The sequence below is a fragment of the Zalophus californianus genome, chromosome X, assembly GCF_009762305.2.
Source record: "Zalophus californianus isolate mZalCal1 chromosome X, mZalCal1.pri.v2, whole genome shotgun sequence".
NCBI classification, from domain to species: domain Eukaryota; kingdom Metazoa; phylum Chordata; class Mammalia; order Carnivora; family Otariidae; genus Zalophus; species Zalophus californianus.
This window is the reverse complement of record NC_045612.1, coordinates 38,920,131-38,940,561: the sequence shown is the minus strand read 5'-3', so window position 1 is coordinate 38,940,561 and position 20,431 is coordinate 38,920,131. Positions and strand designations below refer to the sequence as shown.

Genomic DNA, 20,431 nt, shown 5'->3' with positions numbered 1-20,431 from the left:
AGGGGGGTGGAGACAGAGTTACATGAGATATAGAAGAAGGTGGGAACATAGAAGAAAAAGGGCTCTGGGAAAAGAAGATGAATGGGGAGGGTATGCAGTGAGGGGGAAGAGAGAATGGAGATAAGGAGGAAAACATAGGGAGAGGTTGAGAGGCAGAAGGAGTCAGAGATGAAGAGGGAGGGTAAGTTCAGTGGGTTCTCGCTGAATGTATCAGTGTTGTGTCATTGCCCACCTCACCCCTGTCCCCTAGACTGTGGCTATTAGAGCAGATGGTGACATGTTCCCACGGCATCTGCTATTCCCAGTTCTCTCTCCCCAGTGATCTGCTCATCTGACTTTTCTCTCTTCTCTCAAAGAGCATCTATGAAATAAGGGCCAATTTTCTGGTCCAGGTCCTAAGGTGATGCATCGCTGCGTGGAACTGAAGTGGGAATCTGTATCAGTGTTGGACCATGTTATGGCACATCCTAGGGAAGCCTGTCCTTTGCTATTAGCTGTCTGCTACTCCAGGCGCATTAGCTGGAACTTGCAGATCTTCCAGTAACAATTCTTAGGAAAATCTGATTTATTTTAAACAGAAACTAGATAACGAATCTTCTTTAAAACGCTCCCAACAGAGGACCGTTTCAGAAGGCACACTGAATCTCTTTGTTTGATCTGTTGATTCAATTAACTTAGGCTCCTTCCCAGGCAGTTTTCCAGCTTCGGCTGTCTTCCTTCGCACCCTGCCATCAGCCTAATCTTGACTTCATGGTGTGGTATTATTCTCACTAACACCCTCCTTTTGTGCAGATAAAGGCCCCCTTTGGCCTATACAGTTCAGAAATACTCATGAGCTGACTGACCAACAGTCATTATGGGAACTAACTCAACTCTCTGCCTCCTCCCAAGATGAGGAAATATCTGACAGATTCTTAAAGGCCAGTTACATACAGATGTTTATTTTTTCCCTTCTCAATTCTACACTATAACCTTCTGTCTCCACCAAATAAAACATACCACAACTCGACACATAAATTCTTCCCCAGTCCTGGATGCACACATAGGGAAACCTGAAAAAAATTTCAATGCCTGAAATCACCCCATACCAACCGAATCAGGGTTACTAGCCAGGGAGGCTAGGCACAGGTATGTTTTTCAGTTTCCCATGGAGATTCCAGTGAGTAGCCAAGATTAAGAACTTAGTTCCATACCTCATTTTACAGATGAAAAACCAAGAGACTGCCTTAGGTTACTGAGATTTATTTCAGAATCTTCGAGGTGTCAGTACATTCATAAAGCCATCAGCCCACTGCATCTGACATTCAAAAGCTATATGATTGTCTTGGTTTTGGTCTTTGAGAGAACAGAGCTGTCAATTCCCCAATACTGCAAGTTTACATTTGAAGCAAATCTCCTCTTTGATTAAATGAGCTTCAAGGCAAGATCCAGAGGTTTCCTGCTACAAATTTAAGTCAGAGCACTCACGTACACTGAGCAAATATATACCATGCCAATCTTCGTGTTTTAGGCGTCTGTCAATTATTTGGGCAATGGAGAGCACTCACTTGGAAAATTCAATACGTTGGACAATCTAAAAACTCATTCTGTCCTGTTTTGGACTTTCTTTGTAGTTACTATTGAAGTTGAGAGTGTTTGCTGCTTTTGGGAGTATCTTCAAACAAAACAAGGAAACCACACTGGGAAGGCATCACTTAGGAGGGACTAGTTTCCCTCTTACCCCCTGCTTAACTCTTTCCTGCTGAGAAGAAACAGTTCATCTCTCCAACTGTTGCAAGATTTGTTCTGGTTGCCAAATTCCAGTATCTTAGAACAAGGGGTCAGGGGTGGCCTCTTAAAGCTTGTAAGACAGAAATTTAAATGAAATTTAAAAAAAAAGATTTCTATTTTACACAGCAGAAGGTCACCTGTTACTCCAAAAGGCAGCAGCACAGGCTGAGAAAAAAAGAAAGAATCTTTAAAAGATTTCAGTAATATCAGAGGATAACGGGTATAGAAGAACAACTAAAATTTGAAGGGAGGGATTTGCCCAAAACTCTACACAAACATGTTTCTAGACATTTCATCACAAACAGGTGACTCGGGAAGTCATTTCTTCTATTATTATACCCATATTTTCTAGAACGAGTGACATGGTTAAGTGTATGGATCCGCCGACTTTTTTTCACATGCACAATAAATAGATGGATATGAAATTATAAGTAAGTAGATTAGTTGCTGAGGAAAATCATCGTCCAAAAGGTCATCCAAACAAGTCTATGAGTGGATAACGAACAAAAAACTGAAAAGACTTTCCAAAAGCCTCAATGTTTTCACCCAAAGACTAAGTCTTAAATCACTGTCTCATTTTAAAACTCAAGAAGGCAGCAGATTAGATAGCTGTTGGATATCCTACCTCATAAATTGCTATGTTGGAGTTTTCATAGGTAGCTGGAGTTAGACTCCCTGAGGAAAAGGAGAGCCTTGGGGACCTCCCACTTTGGACTTCTGAGGTGATCTGGAAGCTTACACTGGCACGACTTCCTCTCTGTGAAAAGATTAGGAAAAAAAGGTTACAAATAAAACTCTCATGATTTAGGATAAAGCATTGAACTATGGTATAGATACTGTGCTTATCTGGCTTTTCTTTTTCTTTTTTCTTTTTTTCCTCAGAGAGTAACTATATGACCTGAACTTTGTAAACAGGAGATTAATTTACCTATCCCCCAGCACAACATTTTTAGGCTAGGGTTGATATCATGCTTCACCTCCATATAACACACAAAAAAGGTAAATATTCACAGGTACCTCCATCTCTTAGAAAGGATTAGAATCAGAGTTTGGGGGGATACCTGGGTGGCTCAGTTGGTGAAGCATTTGCCTTCAGCTCAGGTCATGATCTCAGGGTCCTGGGATCAAGCCCTGCATTGGGCTCCCTGCTCAGCGGGGATTATGCTTCTCCCTCTCCCCCTGCCCCTCCCCCCCGCTTGTGCTCGCAGGCATGCTCTCTCTCTCTCAAATGAATAAATAAAAAATCTTTTAAAAAAATAAAAGAATCAGAGATTTGGGGTGCCTGGGTGGATCAGTCGGGTAGTTGGCTGCCTTCAGCTCGGGTGGTGATCCCAGGGTTCTGGGATCGACTCCCGCATTGGGCTCTCTGCTTGGCGGGCAGCCTGCTTCTCCCTCTCCCTCTGCCTGCAGCGCTGCCTGCTTGTGTGCTCTCTCTCTCTCTCAATCTGTCAAATAAATAAATAAATAAATAAATTCTTAATAAAAAAGAATCCGAGATTTGGTGGGGGGGGCAAGAAAGAACACCAGTCATAATTTAATCTGGGACCCTCACTCTATAGACAAAAATAAGAACATAAGCATCTAACATTTTGAAAAAAATCAATAGCAGAACTAGCACATAATCCCACCCTTCTGACTGGCTCTCAGGCCTGGCTCCTTTTGTTATACCATCTTGAATGGCAGCCTTCTTTGTGCAGGCAAGATTAATGGCAGAAGGTATCCCACAAAGCAATAAGACAGTAGAGAGTGAGTAGATCGTCTGCCCATGATTTATGAGTCTGATGCTTAAATAGGCCAAGTTCCTTATTCCTTGATTTCTTAACTTGTACACGTAAGTCTGGTAAGAGAGGACCAGGAAGTGCACCATTGAATGACAAGAGGAAGAGCTATCTGCAATCTGTGGTAACCTTTAAAATCGACCAGCTTTATCTTCAACTAAACCAGCAGACTTATTTCATGTGAGGAAATCATAAATCAACAGGTTCCTCATATTCTTCTCCATGTCTCCAAATGTGCCTTTCTTGGAATTACAGTAATTCAGAGCCAGCAATTACATTTGGTATTGTCTAGGCTGGACCCCGCCCCTCCCAACTCTAACACCCCCATTTTACAACTAGGAAATAGAGACTTAGTGAGGGATATAGGGACTGGAAGAGGAATGTGGATGTTATATCCCGGTCTTGTGTTTTTTCGAACACACCATGCTCTGTTTCACTCTTGCTTGCCAATAAAAATGAATCTTACGTACTTTGACATACTCTGCTCTTAATGGTCTTTGATAAACTGAAGATCACTAGTTGATTTAGCCCCCGAGTTAAGTTCATTCTACCAAGACAAGACTATCACGAAATTCCAAGGCACTAGTGAACTATACCCAACTCCTAATGTGTTGAAATCCCAACAGCTCACAATTCAGACAAGATGTAAAACTTGACTCTTCACATAACCCTTGCATAAACCTGAACTCTCCTCAACAGAGTGAGGTCAAGGAGGAATCTACTTCTCTTTCATTCTTTATTTTCATATCTCAGCAGGAGCACCTAGATCTGTATATTGAGGCATAGACCTCTCCGTGAAGGGGCACAGGAGAAAGCAAGAGAATCTGCCAAAATCCACATACGTTTGGGCTTCAGCTTTACTTTCTTCTAAAAACTTCCTTTCCTGACCTGACTTCTACTGACCTGCCAATTTTTCTAGACTGAATTAATTTTATATTCACCAAGAGTTTACACTTTCAGACATTCCATTTGGATGGAATTCTTGGCTTGGCTTCTTGACTGATTAGACACAACCAGCTGCAAGTCTGTGACTACACAGCAATTAAGGAAAATGTATGCTTCCCCTACCTTTTCCCATCAGAAACTCTGATAAAAGCCAAATGCCAAAAGGGATCTGGAGGCCAAGAGCTATGTTCTAGAATAATGCCATCCTTTTTGCACCAGGGCGAAAATAGTAAAAAATAAAAGAAACACTCCCTATAAGGCTATCAATCCCTGTTGCTCTTCATTTTTCTCATTCATGCAATGAAAAGTGATTATTGGGTTGTTGTTGTTTTTTTTTTTTACTCTCATTATGTCAAAATGTATGCACAAGTGAAAGAAAAGATCTATCATCATGAACAAGATTTTAAAAACTTAGACACTTTGTTCATCTGAAGGTAGCGCTATTCTATTATTTATGGTGATTTTCTGAGACCCCGAATGAAACCCAAACACGTTTTGTGTCTCAGTAGGAAAGAGAGAAGGCACAGGTGGAGATTTTACACACTTTACTGGACTATTGCAAGGCCTATACAAAGAGAGGGTTAATTCAGCCCAAAAAGTATCTGTTTGTTGTTTTGACACTTGAGAGCCAAAACATCCGGGCAATCGACATGAACTGTCATTTTGACATGGATACCACCACAGAAGTAAGATTTTTAAAAACAGGTTTATTGCTCATAACCAAAACTTTAGTAAACATTGCTACGTTTGAACAACGACTTCTAATCATCTGCTTTTACTACTGATTACCCATTTCTGGATAAAATATCTTGTCATAGAATTAAATACTTGTTTTCTCAGTATCGGGTTATCTACTGAGATTGCTTCAGAGCTTGCACTTCAGTATCTACCCTTTCTGATTAAGGTGGGAAATTTCACACATGGCATATGGGATTATAGCAAATCCAGACAAAATCTACCACCCCGAGTGAGTCCCAGGGTCCTCTGGTGGCTTCAGAAATAGAGACTAACATCAATACGTTTTTATGGCATGAGGGTGGAATGTAGCTTTCAGCCACAGTGATAATTTTGGCATTCAGCAGTACATTTCCAGGAACATGATATCAACCTTACAAAAAATATGTGATGATTTAAACAAATAAGAGTTAGGGTTGTAATTGAGAATTAAACTAAACAGCTGAACATTTCATCTGATTCCAACTGCACAGAGTATTGCCATGTAAACCCATCGTCACCCAGCCAACTAGTTCAAGTATACTGTTCAGTGCCACATTTAGGCAAATGATCAGTTTGGTCACAGAGATCATTCTCAGATCTGGTACACTAGCACAAGTAAGTAGCTCATGCGGGACAAATAAGATGCGTTTGCATTCTCTCCTTACATTCTGCTACCACTATACCAGAATTTGCCAAAATGAATGTCTTTATTTTGGCCACATAGACTGGGCACAAAGAGGCATCCTCTCCTATTACTACTACAGTTGACAAAACTCTTCCCCACACTTTCTTTTTTCCAAGCCTTTGTTTATGCTGTTTTCTCTGCCTACACAGGTCAGGAAGGTAAATATAAATTGGTGACATAGGCTGAGTATAAGACAGTAGAGAGTGATGGGAACTGGGTCAAACTGCAGAGAACATGCTTCTCCTGAAAAGAGCAACTACTACTGAGTCCCAACCAATTGCCACGATGACACCCAAGGCTGACGGATCTTCCAACCTTTAAAAAACACCCAGAGGGACGCCTGGGTGGCTCAGTCGGTTAAGCATCTGCCTTTGGCTCAGATCATGATCCTGAGGTCCTGGGATCGAGCCCCATATCAGGCTTTCTGCTCAATGAGGAACCTGCTTCTTCCTTTCCCTCTGCCTGCCACTCCCCCTGCTTGTGCTCTCTCTCTGTCAAATAAATAAAATCTTTTTAAAAAATAAAAAACACCCAGAAATCCAGATTTTTATGTGTAATCTCCCAATTTCAAAATTCTGGGTACGATTTTTTTATAACTATAAGGGTCAAACAAAAGTGGTTACCAGTTCGGGACCTGTGACCTAGACAAATCCTATCCATCCTTGCTTAAGACCCAGCTTTAGTGCTGGGTCTCTAAAAAATCCTTCTTCCACTGATACGTTTCCTCTGACATTTACCATATTTCTAGTGTCTTTTGTGCAATATGGCAGCTATCAGCTCTCTTGTGTGGTATAATTTGCCTCTCTGACTTAACTATAATCTCTTTGAAGGCAGGGACTCCGTGCCATGCTCACAAAGTCTAGCCCAGGGACAGTACAGGCATTCAGTGAAGAGCACCAGTTTTAATAAAATCACCATCAGAACAGAACCCCTGGAGACATTCAACCGATTTTCACTAGTTGATTCATTCACCAAACTTTTACGAGCACCTATTATACCATCAGCAGGAGGTCAGGTGCTATGGGCTAACATTAAGAGAAAATGTACCCCTGCCCTTGAACAAGCAATTAAATGTGGAGTTCAGATAGATTAGAGAAGGGCTATATGAAGTCAAAGCTACATTATTGCTTAAAGTGCACTGCATCGCTTTCACAAAACTGTTCTAAGACAGCACTATCCACTAGAACTGTAACCTGAGCCACATATGTATTATAAGCTTTCTAGTAGTCACATTAAAAAATGTAAAAAGCAGGTGAGATCATCAGTGGCTAACTGAACATAATAAAATTTAAAATTTTTAATTATATGCTTTATTTAACCCACTACATCCAAAGTATTATCATTTTGACATGTAGTTAATTTTTTTAATTTAATGAGATATTTTACATGTTTTTGTACTAAATCTTCTAAATCCAGAGTGTATTTTACTCTTATAGCACATCTCAATTCAGACTCACCACATGCTTTTTTTAAAGATTGATTGATTGATTGATTGATTTATGTGAGTGAGAAAGAGACAGAGACTGAGAAAGCATGAGTGGGGGGAGGGGCAGAGGAAGAGGGAGAGAGAGAACCTCAAGCGGACTCCATGCTGAGTGCGGAGCCCAACACGGGGCTTGATCTCACCACCCTGATCATGACCTGAGCTGACATCAAGAGTTGGACGCTTAACAGACTGAGCCACCCAGGCACCCCCAGACTCACCACATGTCAAGTGCTCAGTAGTCAGTTGTGGCTTGTGGATACCATATTAGACAGTGCAGCAAGACAGGATAATGCTCCTTACCTTACTGCCAAAGTGGGGATTGATGAACGTCACATCCTCCAAAGTTAGTAGAATTCTGTTGGGTCCTTTAATCAACTGGATTTTATTTATACGATGCCTGAAACAAGTGTAAAATCAGAAGGTCACAGGTGGCTGGGTATTTTGCAAACCTAGGATAAATTTGCCCCATGATAGAAGTTTTAAAATATACAAGATAATGAGGAGACTAACCGCACATAGGTCTTTACCTTAGTACCCACAGCAAAGAGAAATAGCAACCCTGGTTCTCAAGACTTGCAGAGTTACAAAGACCAAAAGAGAAAAATGAAGATGCTATTGAAGAGGCATCAAAAGGGAAGAGTGAGGATGCTGCATGGGGACATTAAGTCAGACTAATAAAATGGTGATCCCACATCAAGAGCACATTCAAAACAGCACCTTGTAATACTCGTAAAGAACTCAACACCCTTTCTCGTATGCCACAGTATATATTCTAATAATATCCAGGCCAAGAAGCATTAATTTCCATTTTATAGACACAAAAACACATTAAAGAAACAAAACAAAATTAAGCAAATTGTGAGATCCCCTGGCTCGAGGCAGAGCTGGGTCTCCAATCCTTGGTCCCTGGCTGCAGGCCCAGATTTCTGCCCACAAGACCACTTGTCTTGCGAAGTAGCATCTATGCGTTGCCAAAGCGACAGGTTGAAAAGTGGAAAAATTCAATCAGTTGGTTGCTTTGTCTACATGATTCCAAACAAGTGGGCTGACTAGGTTTTTTTTTTTTTCTTTTACTGAATTGGTCTCTTGTCTGAGCATTACACAGACACAGTTTAAACCTGATTCTCTTCAAACATGCCCACTAATTTGCAGCAAATATAATTATTTCCTACAAATCAGTTACTAGACACATAGAAGTTTTTGATGTCTACCCACACAGCCAGGTAGGTCATCTCAGTTGAGCCGTCCTGACAACTTGAGGACCTGAAGGATACCTTGGATTTAGTCTGTGTGGTTGTTTTGTTTTGTTTTGTCTTGGGGGCGCTGACAGCTACGGTTTGGCTTCGCTTTTTCCACAACCCCTTAATGGTCACCCTGTGGAATGTATTAAAGCCAGTGCCAGAGTGGGGAAAACAACCACTGAATCAAAATGCTTTGTCAAGTTGCTGTAAGGAAGTCTGCGATGTCACTGTAGCTTTAAGCAACAGCAACACAATCCGCTTGTCTCAGTGATTCCACTGGTTTGTAAACAAACAATTAATGTGTTTCTAATTGTCTGCCAACAAATATGTCCCTTATCACTGTGGGAGTTGCTGCCCTGCAGAGAAAATTAAAAGAGCCCTGTAGTGAATTCTTGGGTAGAGCACATGAATCTTCTGGCAAAGTAAAGCATTACTCCCAAACTTATCCGTTTCATATGTGTAGTGAATTGTCTTAAAGCAGGCACACCTGTGAAAATAACCATGCTACACACTCTAGAAAGAGAATCAGACTCCCAATGCAGAGACCTGGGGTGTAGTGCAGATTCTGTCATTAATTAGCCAGATGACCTTAGATAAATAATTTAACCTCTTCATGCCCCCCATGTCCTCATCTGTCTAGCAGGATAATGGTTCCTGCATTACCCGCTTTATAGAGTTGTTTTGAAAATCAAATGAGATAATATATGTGAAAGTGCTCTGAAAAGCATGAAGCACCATGAAAGTATAAGAGCTCATTATTATCATTATCATCATTAGTTTTACAAAGCACTGGAGAGCTTTATAGGAAGGCGAGGCAATCTGGTTCAGAGTCCGGAGAAAGGAGGAGTTCAAAGAATCCTTTGTTTGGGGGTGGTTGGGTTCTTTGCACGTCTTTCTTTCTGGAAAAAAAAAACTTAAACAATCAAAACACAGAGAAAAGGAAGGAACAGAGAGTCACTCTCCTGCAAGTAATCACCCTCTATTACAGAAACTCATCAGACGCTCAGTTCTTCTGATTGCAGCCGTGGTGGGCAGAAAGAGGGAGGCAGGCAGCAAAGAGAGCACATCTTTTGTGCTTTGTTAGCTGAAGAACCAAGGACCAAGTGACTCTGGGAAATGATGTGCCTCTCTCCCATCTCTGAGTTTTCAGTACCACTTGAAGTACCAATTGTCTCAAACTCATTTTCCTCTCCAATCATGTCCCTCTCCAGCCTTCTTGGCCCTTCAACCCACAAACTCCAAACAACCCCCTCGCGATTTTACAGACTTTTTTTCCTTGCCTTCCCACGAATTGCAGATTGAGTTCACTCTAAGCTGAAAGAACCAGTCCATTCCATGGGAAAGACCAGTGAGGCCAGTCATAGGGGGTGAGGTGGGAGGTTGACAACCTAAGCAGCTGAGTGACTCCATTTTCAACCTTGCCATGGGATGTTTTGACATCAGGCAGCCAGAGACTATTACTCTTCAAATCTCCCTAGAGAGGGGAGCTTTCTGGTTGGATAACATTTATTTTCACTAAGCATCTAATGATGTTAACTCAATACTTTGGCCTTTGACAACAGCTAAACTTAATACATTAAATTTCTGTTCTGTGCAGGAGTATGTCACAGTCTCAGAAGTTAAAAAAAAAACCTCCTTTGAACTAATGTCTTTGTCAAGTGTGTTTTAGCAATTTACAAGCTACCCACCACTCTGTATGGCTTTGTCAAGTTTCTAATATGAGGAGATTGAATAGTAGTGGTTTCTCACAGTGATGCCAACATACTAAACGCTAAGAGTACCACCTGTTAGAGTTTCAAGCCAGGATTTCACGGACTTGTTAGAACATCAGAGCTGGAAGGGCTCTTAAAGATCACTTAATCCAATCCCTTCATTTTACAAATGAGAAAATTCTGGCAGAGAGAGGTTTAGTGTCTTGTCCAAATTTACACAGCTGCTTAATATACTCTGGACATTTTTTCTCAGAACTTGCCAGAGGAGCTCCATTCTATTCCCCACCAAGTTTGTGTCATATTTTTGTCAGGACCACTCTTACAAAGAGATAACAAAGGTGTGGTTAGCAGGATGGACAAAGTAAAGTGGGAGGTTGTGGTTAATTTCATTTTTTTCTTTCCCCAAATCATCTTAATATGGGGAGGGTTCAACCATTAAAATGCAAAGATTATGAAAAAAGAGCATCATATTAAGCCATCTTCAGCCATTTATCCCCGATCCTGAATTCATTCATCAGAGTAGTTGGTCACCTCTCATGGGATCTCAGGGAGAAAGACAAAGACATGATGATAATGATGATATTGGTGATTAGCTAGGATAGCTTTTGTTCAAGGAAGAAGGACAGTGTGGATCTGGAGTATAATACCCATGGCAAAAGGTATGAGTGTCAAAGTGAGGATTCTGGGCTCCCAACAATCAGCAGGAGAATCCCATGTGCCTGGGAAGGAGGTGAGACTTTACTACTTGTTGAGCACCTACTCTGAGTCGGTATTATTATTCTAGGTGTTTTACTTACTTTAGTTTATTTAATAATCCCTGCTACAATCCTGTGAACTAGTACCATTATTCCCAACTCCTAGATTCTCGCCAAAGTCTGACTAATTCTTGGACCTGGTTAAAATATCCCAATTCTATTTTCTACTAGTCCATACCATTTGGGGAAAGAGATGGGTAGTGGAGACTCTGCCAGTGGAAAAGGGAGCATAGATAGGGAGTACACAGGCCCTAAAGTACTAGTTCTCTTATTTCACAATAATGTGGCAAGCCAAATCTACTCACAGGCAACAACACTGATAACACAGCTGAGGAAGTTATTCTTGGCATCATGAAAACACTTCACTCTAAATGGGGCCAGTAGGGACAGTAAACCGCTATGGAAAACAGAAAATCAGTGGGTCATGTAATGAGGAAATTGTACTGAAACATGACTTCCTGGAAATAAATATTAACAAGGCTATTATGGGCTTGTATTTTTATATCCAAAAGAACAAAAATGTACCTTATAAAGTAAGCAAATCCATTAATAGACAGCAGGGCTATAAGCAAAGCAAGGCAGACCATCACAGCAAAGGCAGGGTCGATGCCTGTAGAGAGCGAGAGGAAGAATGGCATTATCAGAGAGAGGCTGTAAATAAAGGGCACCACGGAGTGGCTCCTCATGCTTTCTGGTGAGTCTAAAATCAAGCCACATCTACCTAACTTAATTCCATTTTTCTACAGCACAGTATGTCTTGTTGACTTTATGGACACAGAAAGCAATTTCGCCGTTCTGAGGCAAAACCACTCACCACTCTGACAATAACAAATCACATGAATTAAGGCTGACCCAGGTGTTGCTTTGGAGGAAAAAGTCCACGAATGGAAAACTTTGAGTACCTTAATTTAAGTTGGATGGCAATAGAGTTCTTGAGAATAAATATGTTATCTCACCTGTGAAGGGTAAGTATTATGTCACCTTCATAAAATAAAAGACCTTTAAATTCACTGGAGCCCATAGACCTTGTGAGTTATAGATGAAAAACATAGCACTTGTCCTTCAAGGGTGAGTCTGGTTTTGATAATTAGGGTTTCAGTGAGATGTAAATTAGCCTCTAGAAAACCTAAACATTTGGATGGATTACTAAGATTTCAGAAGGAAATATATGATGATGCTAACGTCAAGGTAGTTGGGTATGTCACACTCAAGCAAACTAGAAATTGAAGTCCATTTCAAATAGATGCATTTGGTTTTAGAAGGGTGTGGTGTACACTCACATAGGAATAATATGGATCCTTCCAAAGTTCCCTTCTGGCTCTCAGAGATTTGATGGAGTTTCCACTCTTCCTCAAGCTAGAGGAGTTCCATCAGTCAGTCAAACTGCAAGTATATTTTGGATGCCAACCGTGTTGGTTGGGGGGCGGCGCATAAGAGCTATTAGCTATGGTCCCTGCCCTCAAGGAGCAGTATGTTTGGGAGGGGGAGACACAATCAATACACAAGAAACAATTGAGAAGCAATTTTGTGCTAAGCTGTGAGGTACAGACTTTTAGTTCAATGGGAGTTCAGAGAAGAGAGGGTATAGAAATGGTATCTCTGTGGGTGGACCTGACTGACAGAATTTGGATACACCAAGGGAAGGACAGGTGATCTTTCTAGCAGGGGAAATGATCACAGGTCATAGCCGACAACAGACCAAGGAGAAGACTCATGGCTTCCTCTTCTTAGAGTAAACCTCCTTGGGAGTGGGATCATTTTGAAAATGAGTGGGGTTGGCTTTTAAATTGTAGATGATTATCCAAGGCTGCAAAGTACCTCTCATTGTCCTCATTATTTTAATCTAACTACCCGGAATGCCAAGATGTTTATCTCCCCTGAATGCAAATAACTGATTCTATGAGTGTTCCAATGTTAAAATACGCCTTCCCTTAAAGAGGTTCCCTTATAACCCACACTGAACCAAATTGACCACCAGTGATTTTCCATTCCTTACCTCCTCGACAGATCTTCCCTTCTGCAAACCAGCATTTTGCATCTGCTCGAGGGGGCCTGCCACCAGGGAAGTGAATGGGGGTCCCTCGGAATCGCAGCAGCTCCATTTCCATGTCCACAGTGTAAGTACTATAGAGTTCCCATTCTTTCCAGTTGGTGTCCAGGATTACATATTCTGCAATTCCATTTCCATTTGAATCTGTCCTTATCAACTGGTTGAATCCATAGAACTGCATGTTTCTGGAATGCTGAACCAGGCTGGCAGCACTAGCCCGTCCATTTTCTTTCATAGCATTATTCATGGCTTGTGCGATAAAGTAAATTGAATTGTAGATGGTTCCAAACAACGGTGAAACCTATTTTTAAAAATTACAATTATCTTGAGCCCTGGTCGCCCTAGAGCAATCTCAGAGTGTATTCCAAGCCTGTGTTCATTAGTATGGGCTGCACGTCTGAGTGGAGGAGAGCTATGAAGACCCAGAGGAAAAAAACAATTGTTTCTGAAGACTTGCTTGGTTTCTCCCCTGAATTTTTCTGTTTTTCTCCCCCAGGCCTTCACATCTTTAAATATATCAAATATGACAATTTTATGAGCAAACCAGTCATACACAATATATTTTTATGCTCCTAAACTAAGAAAGTGATTTAGAGTTATAAAGGGCACTAAAAAACAAGTATGGAATAGACAAGAGGCATCCAAAAGAAATTTACCAGGTTAATTACCGGTATATTATGCATGATAAAATCATTTTGCTGGCACTACTAGAATGGCAGGTGAATGTGGTAAGGCTGTAAATAATGTGTCTCCATAGTCCATGTCTGTGTCCTTAGTCCAAAATGGCTCTTCTCCTAGACACATGCTCTCTGGAGAAAGTGAACGCTAGACTACAGTTTGAAACACACAACCCCACACATACACATGCAAACATACATACTGACACATAACACCCCCCAAAGACAGAGCCAAATGTTGTAATGTATGGAGAATGTGGGTTTTAACCAAGAAACCCTATATCCTATTGGTGTCCAAAGCGGCAAAGCTTTGGTGAGAAACCACTGTAAAGCAGTAAGGCTTCTATGGTGGATGGCAAGACTCTGCCTGCTATATAAATATAGTAAAAGCAACAGCATTTGGTGTACTATGCCTAATGCACTGCTTATTAACCTAGTAAATTTGGTTTCGGAACAAACTTGTATCTGTTCCAAAAAGGTAGGGAGGAAGAGAGAACAATCCCTCCCTAGCCCCCCCCACAACTGCCCACGGGCCATGGCTTCATGGTTTTCCATAACATTTCACCTCTAGGATGGAGTTCAAGAAAGCTATGGTCATGCCATTTTACTGAACTTCAGAGAAAGCTGATACTTGCTACTTCGTTTTCACCAGGTCTAGAAAGCTATCCTCCTCCTTCATCTGAATAAAAGGGTTTAAACTTGAGTGAATCATTTTCGTGCTGGAAAGACAAGTCAAGATGCAGAGAGGTGTAGTAGCAGCTAGCAAGACACTGCCATGCCCTGTCTACAGAACAGTGGGTTGTGAATTACTCAAGGAGTGTCAAAAATACCAAGGCCAAACCCAACGCAGACCAACAAAATGAGATACTTTAGGTTTGGGACCCAGTAATCAGTATTCCTAAAAGCACCCCAGGTATTCTAATACACATACAGGGTTTAAAACAATAGAGAAGAAGACACACTGGCCTGTGGTCTCTCCCTAAAGCCAGAATGTTAGGCAAGTCACTTAATCCTCTCTCCTTGGGCTTCAGTTTCTTCCTCTCTAAAATGTCTAGAACCATGAATGTCTAAACTTGGAGATCATCTGGTCTGGCTGTCTGTCTCTTTAGACAGGAAAGGGAGGCGCAAAATAGTTCAGTGATTTGTCAAGGTCACTTACCCGGGCATAAAATCAGGACTAGAACCCAGGTTTTCTGTTCCTAGTTTAGCATTTTGGCTTGAAATAGGCATTACCTGTGGTCTTTTTTAAGCATGAACTCCTATGAAATTTCCCAACACTTGGTCTAGTACAGGGACCAAATTTAGCTTGCAGACATTTCCGTTTGGACTGTATATGGGTTTTTTCCCCCTTCATCTCTCTGATCTTTTAACATGAGAGCATTAAACAGCTCAGTCCTTGGTCCTCTTCTCCAGGAACACTTAACTCCGTTGGGGATCTCTCCTGGTCTCATGGCTTTAAATACCACATCTATGCCAGAAATCTCAGTTTTATACTTCCAGCTCAGACCTGTTTCCTAAATTACAGACTCATAAGTCAACTGCCTACTCTGATATCTCTACATGGATGTTAGATTTCAATGTACCCAAAATCGAGCTCCTGATTTTCACCTCAAATCTTCCCGCTTCATCTATAATGAGTCTTCCCCATTTTTGTTGAGAGCAACTCCATTCTTCCAACGGTTCAGGCCAAAAACCTTGCCCCAGATAACAGAGCTAACTGAGATCAGGGCAGAAACCAACACTTCAGTTCCCTGAGTATTTGTCCAATGATCTCTCTCCACTGCCCTGCCTTAACACTCACTGTAGAAAGAGGCATGGCGAACGGATGGCATGCACATCCACACTTAGTTCCCTAGCACACACTGAGGTCCCTTAAGGGGCTTTCACTAACTCTCCCTGTTGACTTTCTTAGATGCTCCATTTAACTGTCCTCAGGATTTCTGTGAGAGCCTGCCTGTTTTCTGGGGCTTTGGTAGGTTATGACAATAAGTTAAGGCTGGAAGGTGGAGTATAAAATCAATACTAGTAAAACAAATGAGTTAAAAAAAAAAAAGAAAGAAAAAACCACAGGGCAGCAAGCCCCTGAAAGCAGAGAAAATGCTAGTATTCTGTTTTGAAAGGCACAGAGCCTTCTGGGAAAGAGACTGTATCTACCTACAGCCAAGAGCAAAGATTGAAACTATTAAAAAAACAACACCCTCACCTCTGAGTTGACCCATCTCACAGGGTTTTCAGCTGGCCAGGCTATGCTGCCCTTTATGTTCCTGGGGTGACCCCTGTTAGAGCTGACTGACAGCAACTCTCCAAGACAACTGAAACCCTGAAACCTGAAGCCTGTTTTTCAGGATTCTCTAGCCTCCACCACATAGCACACGCACGCACGTGCATGCACACACACACACACACACACACACACACTACACGTGCGCATGTGCACAAATGCATGCACATACACATACACACACACACACACACACACACACACACACACACACACAGAGCCACAAAAATATGGTAGAGGGACCTGAAGCTGAAGGAAAGAGCATAGCAGTAGCGTTCAGTTGTAGAAGAACAGTCACCACGGCCCACTCTCACTGTGAGGGCTTGGATTTCTGTGCCGGCCAGTTTGTGTTGCTGTTTCACCCACACTGTGCCCTTCCGTGCCCTTCAGCAGTAGAAATTTCCCCTTCCCATAAGTCAAAGGCACACTCTGTGAGTATTGGCCACAAAAGGTCTCCAGTTGCAGCTGCTGCAAATAAATGAGAGCAAGAAGAGGTAGAAGGTAGGGTGAGGGAAGAAAGGGCCCTCTCCACAACCTCTGTCCCAGCTTCTGACTACAGCTCCAGAGAAGCATGATGGGATTGGCAGGAGTTTTGTCAGGCAGATGACCTTGTTGACATCACAGCCCAGAATGGTGAACCGACTCATGACTCAATCTATTAGTTTTGCCTGTGGCATAGACCTGAACCTGATTGAATGAATTATGAATAAATGAATGACAATTGATTGTTTGTTATTCAGCAAATTTAGCTAGCTCTACCTTAGGCTTCTTGGAGCTTGGTATCCAAGAAAACAAGGTCTGGGTCAGGAGCAGTGATTTTCGAATTTGTTCAATTTAGCGGTTCATGCTGTTGTTAAGTTGACTATCATCAGTTCAGATTTACTGTGCTTGCAAGACACAAACCTGGCTTTCAAAGCATTTTGTCCTTAGAAGTATACATTGAAACATACCTGGGTCAGAAAGCATCATTTGAAGGACAAAATGGCAACATCACTTTCGAACAAAAAGCCAGGCACATGCAGAGATCAAGAAACCAGATAGTAATCAAATTCCTGTTATTCAAGGTGGTACCTCCAATAATGCATGGTCTCAACACTTGGACTTAGCCAAGAGATGGCTAATAACCCAATCTATTTGATATGATACTCATGAACATAATACCTTTATTTTTTATAGAATGATCCCTCTATTTTTTTTTTTTATAGAAGATGTACAGAGACAACTGTAGCCACTGTAAGCTGCAGGCAACCTTTCCTAACAAGTTTCTGGTGGGCCCCATCCTGGAATGCTTCAGCCCTAACCACATCCCCTGCAGCCTGCTATCCCCCTGCCAGGCACCTATATTTAAGGTAATAGAAAGCAACGGGTGCCGGGAGCTTTAGGTCCCCCCCTGGGCTTGCTGAGAAATCCAGAGGATTTCCTTTGCTTAGGCAAATAAGGCCACATTTGGAAAAATTATCCCAAATGTGTGTTCCAGCAATATGCATTTGTAGCCAATAGCATTTTCCTGAAACAAACATTGGGAAGACAGCAAAAGTAAAAGATGTAGGCACTAAAACCTTATTTCAGAAGTCAAAATTTAAAGGTACAAAGTGATAATCCTTGCCCAATCATCCTGAGACTAATTAGGAATTTTTTCACTGGCTTCCCACCCCCCAATCTCTCCATTCTGATTTATTGTTCTCTCTTTTTTTAAAGATTTTATTTACCTATTTGAGACAAACAGAGAAAGAGGGAGTGAGAGAGAGAGAGAGAGAGAGAGAGTATGAGCAGGGGAGAGAGGCAGAGGGAGAGGGAGAAGCAGACTCCCCGCCGAGCAGGGAGCCCACTGCAGGGCTTGATCCCAGGACCCCGAGATCATGACCTGAGCCAAAGGCAGACACCCAACCGACTGAGCCACCCAAGTGCCCCTGATTTATTGTTCTCATTTCATGGATCCTCATAAAGCCCTAGCACCTGCTAGGTTAGAGGAAAACAATCTGAAAAACCCATTCAAATCAAAGTGTTAGTTACTTAGTAATATTACTTTGGATAAAGCACTGGACATAGACACAGTGTAATTTTTTTTTAAGGCTCATGTATGGTTAAATGGCCAGGTTCTAGTAGCAGATTAGTGTTGGAATCCCAGCTCTGCCACTTGCCAGCAGCTGCATGACCTTGGAAAAGTTACCATGAGCCTCAGTTTCATCATCCATAAAGTAGAGATAATAATACCTAATTTGTAGGCTTGATCTATGGATCTGATGAGACCATTTATGTTAATTACCTGGCACAGAGTAAGCACTAAATACATGAGAGCTGCTGTTATTTGCACTTTAGAAGAGGAGCACAGAACTCTAGTGATATCAACCTGGAAAGCATAGTGGTCAAGTACCTTATCCCAGTCTTGAATTTGTGACCAAAAAATAAAAATCTCAATTTTATTTTATTTTAAGATTTCTTATTTGTAAGTAATCTCTACACCCAACATGGGGCCCGAACTCACGACCCTGAGATCAAGAATTGCACACTCCACCAACTGAGGCAGCCAGGTGCCCCTAAAAGTCCTAATTTTAGACCCAGTGTTCTTAGCACCCTGAAATGGTAAAACTGTTCCCCTTCATTGGGGGAAAGACCTTATTTCTATTTCGTTCTCCGTGATATCACCTGCAGAGTGCCTAGCCCATAGTAATAATAAAAACAACAACATTAATAACACTAATAATAAACATTGAGGGGTTATTAGGTGCCAGGCAAGCTCTTTATGTGTATTAACTCATTTAATCCTCACAACAACTCTATGAGGTAGGTACTATTATTACACCCAACTTAAAATAATTAAAAGAAGATGCAGAGAGCTTAAGTAAATGTACAGCACTCTGCCTTCAAAGCCCATGCTCTTAACCACCATGTTATACTTGAGCTTAATAAATACTTGCTAAGTCAATTAACTGACTGTGCTAGATCCACCAATGACTTTTTTGTAACTTCTTTTTTCTTTCATGACTTCCTGATTGAGGATAGTGAGATCAAGATTTTCTTCCTCACTCTCTTCCTCCTCTCAAATATCACTCCCAAACAAGGAGAACAAGGAACAGAAACACCAACCCTCCATATCTGTCAGTAATAGGGGATATCTATAACTCTGACCCACTGAATATGAAGACAGAAAGTGGTAACTGATCTAGCAGAGTGGGGGGCAATTAAACCTAAGTACCCGAAGAGGGGAATGTTGGTAAGCAACAAGCAGATTTCCCCCCTGAGAATCCCAGAAAGTCTTAGGAATTAGAGGCACCAAGTACTATAGAAGTGGTAGTGAGGCAGAACTTTAAAGGAGGGACAGCCCTTTGAATGTCCCTATAAGGAATGATTAGACATCTGCCATCCCCACCTCTATTGAGGAGAGCCAGACCCTGCTGGAAACAGGTTAAATCGATTCAGAGCAGCTCTGGAGCTGGGACACTCAATCCAAAGGAAGGTAAAAGTTAGGTGGGCCACAAAAAAGAGTGATGATGTTAAAGTTTTTATACTTAATAATGAGAGTCCCAAGTTCCTTCTCCCAACATGACTCCTAGAATAATGACAACCAGGATTATGACTCCCAAGAAGATGGGAGTATTCTTCCCTGGAGAAAGTGTAGCCCAAGAGGCAAGATCTACAGATACTGACAAAAAACTCCAGCTGGCTAGCCAATTTCCCTATGCTGAAGCCCACTGGTCAACAAACACACAATGTAATACACCTTCAAATCTGTATCTTAGAGCTTCATTCTTAAATATGGGCAACCAGGATCAGCAGAGAGTTAAAGAAAGCTTCCAACATGAAATAGAAACACCAAAACAAAGAAGCATGAAAAATTAGAAATGGAGAAAAACACAGACAGCTGAAAAAAACTTCAAAGAAAGTACAATGAATATTTTCTGAGAAATAATAGAAAATACCATATTTACAAAACAAAAGCAGGATGCCATTAAAATAGAATAATCAAACAACAAGAACCAACTCTTGGAAATTAACAATATGATAGGAAAAAAATTTTAAAAGTTAGTAAAAGAGAATGCAAAATTGAGAAGCTCTTTTAGGAAGAGTAACATAGCAAAAATATGGATGATACAAGAGAAATAATTAGACAATTAAAGAAATCAACCCAGACAATCTTATAAACAACTAATAGTATTTCCAGAGAGAACAAAGACAATGTTGTGGAGGAAATTATCAAATAAATAATATACAAACATTTCCCAGGTGGACTGAGATTGAAAGGCCCCACAATAGATACTGCATAATATATGTCAAAGACCCAGACATCATCATGAAATTTCCTAACATCAAGAATAAAGAAATAATCTTAAAAG

General features: G+C 41.2%; 1 protein-coding gene across 1 annotated transcript in view; it reads right to left on the bottom strand.

Moving 5' to 3' along the window:
* The window catches only part of GUCY2F (guanylate cyclase 2F, retinal), a 93,454-nt gene that overhangs the window by 50,356 nt on the left and 22,667 nt on the right, over window positions 1–20,431 (bottom strand). Inside the window, exons 3-6 of the mRNA XM_027608799.1 lie at window positions 13,086–13,440; window positions 11,615–11,699; window positions 7,682–7,778; window positions 2,396–2,527 (exon numbers count right to left, since the gene is read on the bottom strand). Coding sequence (XP_027464600.1) covers window positions 2,396–2,527; window positions 7,682–7,778; window positions 11,615–11,699; window positions 13,086–13,440 — 669 coding nt within the window. The remainder of the gene's footprint in view (window positions 1–2,395; window positions 2,528–7,681; window positions 7,779–11,614; window positions 11,700–13,085; window positions 13,441–20,431) is intronic.